The 4,864-nt window shown below is 29.2% G+C and overlaps 1 protein-coding gene across 2 annotated transcripts in view; it reads right to left on the minus strand.

The window, feature by feature from the left end:
• Positions 1-1,351: 1,351 nt before the first annotated feature.
• Positions 1,352-4,864, minus strand: part of LOC106470400 (coiled-coil domain-containing protein 43-like) — a 36,662-nt gene continuing 33,149 nt past the window's right edge. Inside the window, exon 5 of one of the 2 annotated variants that reach the window (XM_013930954.2) lies at positions 1,352-2,596. In XM_013930954.2, the coding sequence (XP_013786408.1) occupies positions 2,409-2,596 (188 nt within the window). In that variant the 3' untranslated portion in view covers positions 1,352-2,408. The remainder of the gene's footprint in view (positions 2,597-4,864) is intronic. The other variant, XM_022398993.1, reaches the window with a different exon arrangement.

A 4,864-nucleotide genomic window follows, 5' to 3' on the forward strand; every position in this document is an offset into this window, starting at 1 on the left:
GGTATATTTACAGAAATTAACTTTTCTATGTGTATCAAATATTACACAGGCCCATTTCTGCAATTCTACTTAGTTGAAGTTTATTTTTTATGTGAAAGCCATCATAATACAACATTAGTCCTCAGTACAGTTTTTCATTATGAGATGTGATAAACATTAAAACATGATGAAAACAATACATGTAAATAAATAAATATGAAGAGTGGACAAAATTCCTATCTTATAGATTCTTGTCTTATTGCACTTGCTAAGTAAAGACAAGGGCTGTGTTCTAAGAGCTTTGTTCAGGAAAAGTCACAAAAGGTAGAAAACAGTCACAGTTCTTCAAAACCACTTTTTACTCCAGGAAATAAGAAAACCTGTAATTACTCTAAATGTTTCCATTTCTATGCTGTACAACAATAAAAACCTTCAAGTTTCAAAATGATATGTTTGTTTGTTTTGAATTTTGCGCAAAGCTACACGAGGGCTATCTGCGCTAGCCGTCCCTAATTTAGCAGTGTAATACTAGAGGGAAGGCAGCTAGTCATCACCACCACCGCCAACTCTTGGGCTACTCTTTTACCAACGAATAGTGGGATTGACCAACACGTTATAATGCCCTCACGGCTGAAAAGGCGAGCATGTTTGGTGCAATGGGGAATTGAACCCGCGACCCTCAGATTGCGAATCGAGTGCCCTAACCACCTGGCCATGCCGGGCCAAGAATGATATGTCTGGCTACATAAAATATTTTAAAATTAACTCAGATGTAATTGTAATATATGTCAGGATTACACACCTTATATAAAATTGCACATATGCAAAGCTTTCTGCTTCATTACAGTTACAAAAATATAAAAACTATTTGTTTACTATCATCAACATTAAATATTAGTATCATTTGTGTTGACTTTCTATCAAATTAAAGTTCAAAACATTACATGTTTAATTTTGAACCATAAATTGCACTATTTTCCAATAATATGAAAATTCAACATCATCCAACTGTTATTTAAAAACCGGATTAAAATCAAAATAGTATGTGGTTAGCCGAGAAAACTGATATATATTCTGTTTAAAATATAGAAAATGCACTTAAGAAATTAAAACAATCACAAGTTCATTTCTTTTTGTTAAAATATACATATATTGTATTTTATTACGAAAAACAAAGTACCAGACTAATGCACTGGATCAAGCTTCACATTGTGTGTAATTACTTATTCAAGATGTTATACCTTATTTATTTGCATAAGATATTTTGTTTTTTCACATTTTATTATAACAGTAATATTTTATCAATAAACTAAAATTAAAGTTATATGCATATATGTTTATAAGTACTGTACAAAATAATAAAGATACCCAGTTACAACTCTTTAAACATCTTTTATTATCACTGGGATTTCAGAGCAAACAAAAGTTTTGTTATTAACACATCTTTCTTCAGTCTTTCATTTTACTCAACCAAAACTTTGGTGGATCACTCTCTGCAACAATAATAGTTGTACATCGTGAAGGAAGATGTACAGAAACATTTTTCTTGTGAATATTTGAGAGTTAAAACTGTGTCTTTTCACTTTTTACCAACTTTACACATCAGACTTTTTCTGAGGGAAGTGTTGATCTCACTAATTGCACAAGTGTGTGCCCCAGAGGCACTGTAAGCTGAACTTTCAAATTTCATTAACAAAATTCAAGCTAAACATTGTTACTACTATTTAATACCTGCCAATCAAATTCAGAAGTTCAAATATTACCATACTCCTGGTTTATCATAAAAACAGTGACAGAAAAATTTTGATATTTTTAATATGTAATTTTAGATTGAACTGAAAACTAGCGTTTTATTACTTACTTTTTGCACTAATTTCCCAATCAGAAGCCCTGGCCATAAGATCTTATTAAGGTATTTGTTAAATAATATTAAAAAATATTAGAAATACTGATAGGTGTTTATTTCAAGCACTAGGCATTTGTTTTAAGAAAAGAAAAACAATTTAATTTTGTAAGTACCATTATGTATTTGCTTAAAAAAGAAATGATGAATTAATCTAGTATGTGAGCTGACTGACTGTTTTTAAAAAAAGAATAATACTGCTATTAAGTACAACAAGGTATTTATTGAAAACAAATTTTTTTGCCATATAATACCACTGAGTGTTAAAAAAAATTGGGCATATCATTAGATACCACTGAAAACCCTGATTTCAATAAGTAGTACTGCATGTTCAAAGATATTAGTAATTTCCCTTTTTAACTGGGAAAGGTAAAGCAAGAGCAACTTCTACGTATGAAAATGGCAATCACTAAATAAACCATACAAACAATTTCCACTGTAGACATAACTGAATAAAATTAGGATAACTACAAGAAATTTATCATATCTCAAATTATTCAAAACCTAATTACTTTGAAACAAAATGCTACCGCCTGCGTTCACCTTTCTGAGTTCTTTTCTTCTCTTTATCTTTCCGTTCTTGCTGCTGTTGTTTTTGTTTCTCTTTGTTTTGTTTGTCTTGTGCTTTTTTCTTTTCAACTTCTGCTTTGTTTTTATCACGTTTTTCACGCTCGCTTTGCAGCACTGTTTCAGCATTCACATTTTTAACCAGAACTTGAATTTTGTCAAGGAAAACAACAAAGGAATTTTTTTCAAATGTTCAAAAACACCTGGTTACCAGATTAATGATATCATTATGCAATGTACTTGGAAGTCTTAAAATTAATGAATTTGTTTTAATGACAACCAAACCAAAAGATCAATAAAATTTATCATGCCAAACAAAAAATAAACGTTAATACTGTTCAAATAAAAATATTCAATTTTATATAACTTTTAGAAACTATACATCTTTTGCGAAACAATTTGGAAATATTCAAATTTAAACGTAGTTGAAAGCATTTTCACAAAGTATTCAAGTGTGCTGGGTTTTAGATTTTTCTTCCTTTCTAAGATCTGTAACTCAATCTTTTATGAGAAATAAACATATGTATATAAATTGATCATAACAAAAATGAATAGTAGTAAAATAAAACTGAGGTCAAAGGTTTGCAAATAATGAAACATTATTGCTGATCAATGGGTTTAACTCACACCTGAATGGGGGAAGTTTTGTAAAATACAGACACTAAGCTGTGTATTTTGGTTCTTTTTCTGTTAGGAATTTTAAGCTTATGAGCCTGAATGTTTAAACTCACTTTCCTCCAAACATTTTTTTCTTTATCCAAACATTCAATATCTGCAAGCAAAGCAATCTCATGATATAATACTTTAGATAATATGGGTCATTTTTTGTAGCAATATAATTAAAACTATTAAAAAAAAAAACTAAACATTACTAATTTTATGAAATTTATTATTTTCCACAATTTAAACCAAATTGTCCAATCATTTTTTGATTCATTTGTGTAAGTTAAACTGCTAATTGGTTACAGTTTGAATCATAGAAAAATCAAGTTTTAATTTCAGAAAAAGTATTGCTTTTTTGCCATTTTTATTTGTTAATCAATTGAGATATCTAAATATGGATGGGAATGAAATTAATCATAAAATACTGAGTGGGTGATAACTCTATGAACTTGCATATGTAATCTACACACTCCATATATCAAACTTTAAAATATGTGAGCAGCAATGTTTCACTAAAAATAGTAACAATTATATATAGAATTACAAGACTATAAAACAGTATTACAGAACTCCACAAGATAACCAGAATTCAATCCAGCAATCAGAATAGGTTCTACTACCTATTTTTACAGCTGTAACAATAACTACAGACATGACAATGTGTACAAACCAGAGCTCAATCCAGGAATACTGAACAGGTTCTGCTACCTATCTATTCAGCTCTAACAATCACTATAGACAAGACAATGTGTACAAAACATGGCTAAATCAGGAATATAGGATAGATTGTTCTGCTACTTATCTATTCTGTTCTAACAATCATTACAGACATGACAATGTGTACAAACACAGCTAAATCAGGAATATAGGATAAATTGTTCTGCTACCTATCTATTCAGCTCCAACAATCACCATAGCCATGACAATGTGCACAAAACACAGCTAAACCAGGAAGATAGGATAGACTATTCTACTACCTACCTATTCAGCTCCAACAATCACTACAGACATGACAATGTGTACAAAACACAGCTACCCAGAGTAAAAATACTTTATAGTCATACTAAAATGGATAAAACTTAAAGATATAATATCAGAATTATAAATAAAATTTATCTGTTGAGGCTTAAAAAGTAAACATCTCCATTCAACAACAGAAACAATTTACATCAAAAACATGAGGATGATAATGGAGACAAACAATTAATAGAAATAGCAAAAAAATATCACTTTTCAGAGTTGTATCAACTACCAGCATTATTGACTTTAAATGACATTGAACAATTGAAATCTATCTCTACTCCAATAAATAAAATTTATCACTTAAATATGTAACTGTCACAGTATGAAATAATTAGTTTAACTGATAATAATTTTACTTAATCCATAAGTAAAAAAGAATATTTCTTCATTTTTTTGCAAGAAATATATCAACGAAAATTTTAATTTGCTTTTTGTTGAATACAATGTATATTAATTTGCTCTATAATTGTATGTACTTAATTTTAAATCATTTTATTTTATCTGTGCAAACTGACAAGTCTGTAAAAACTGTAAATTATGCTTTTTTTTTCCAACATAATTTGGTAGATTTTATTTAAAGGAAGGTACTCCAAGTACAGCAAACCTATAATCCATTCTCTGGTCATCATTCCTACTTGGAAATTTATTATCCACTAAACTAACATGTAAATCAAAACAATATGCTAATAAACAAGATTACGAAACTTATGATATACAACATTGTTTATT

The sequence above is a fragment of the Limulus polyphemus genome, unplaced genomic scaffold (assembly GCF_000517525.1).
Source record: "Limulus polyphemus unplaced genomic scaffold, Limulus_polyphemus-2.1.2 Scaffold3982, whole genome shotgun sequence".
NCBI classification, from domain to species: Eukaryota; Metazoa; Arthropoda; class Merostomata; order Xiphosura; family Limulidae; genus Limulus; species Limulus polyphemus.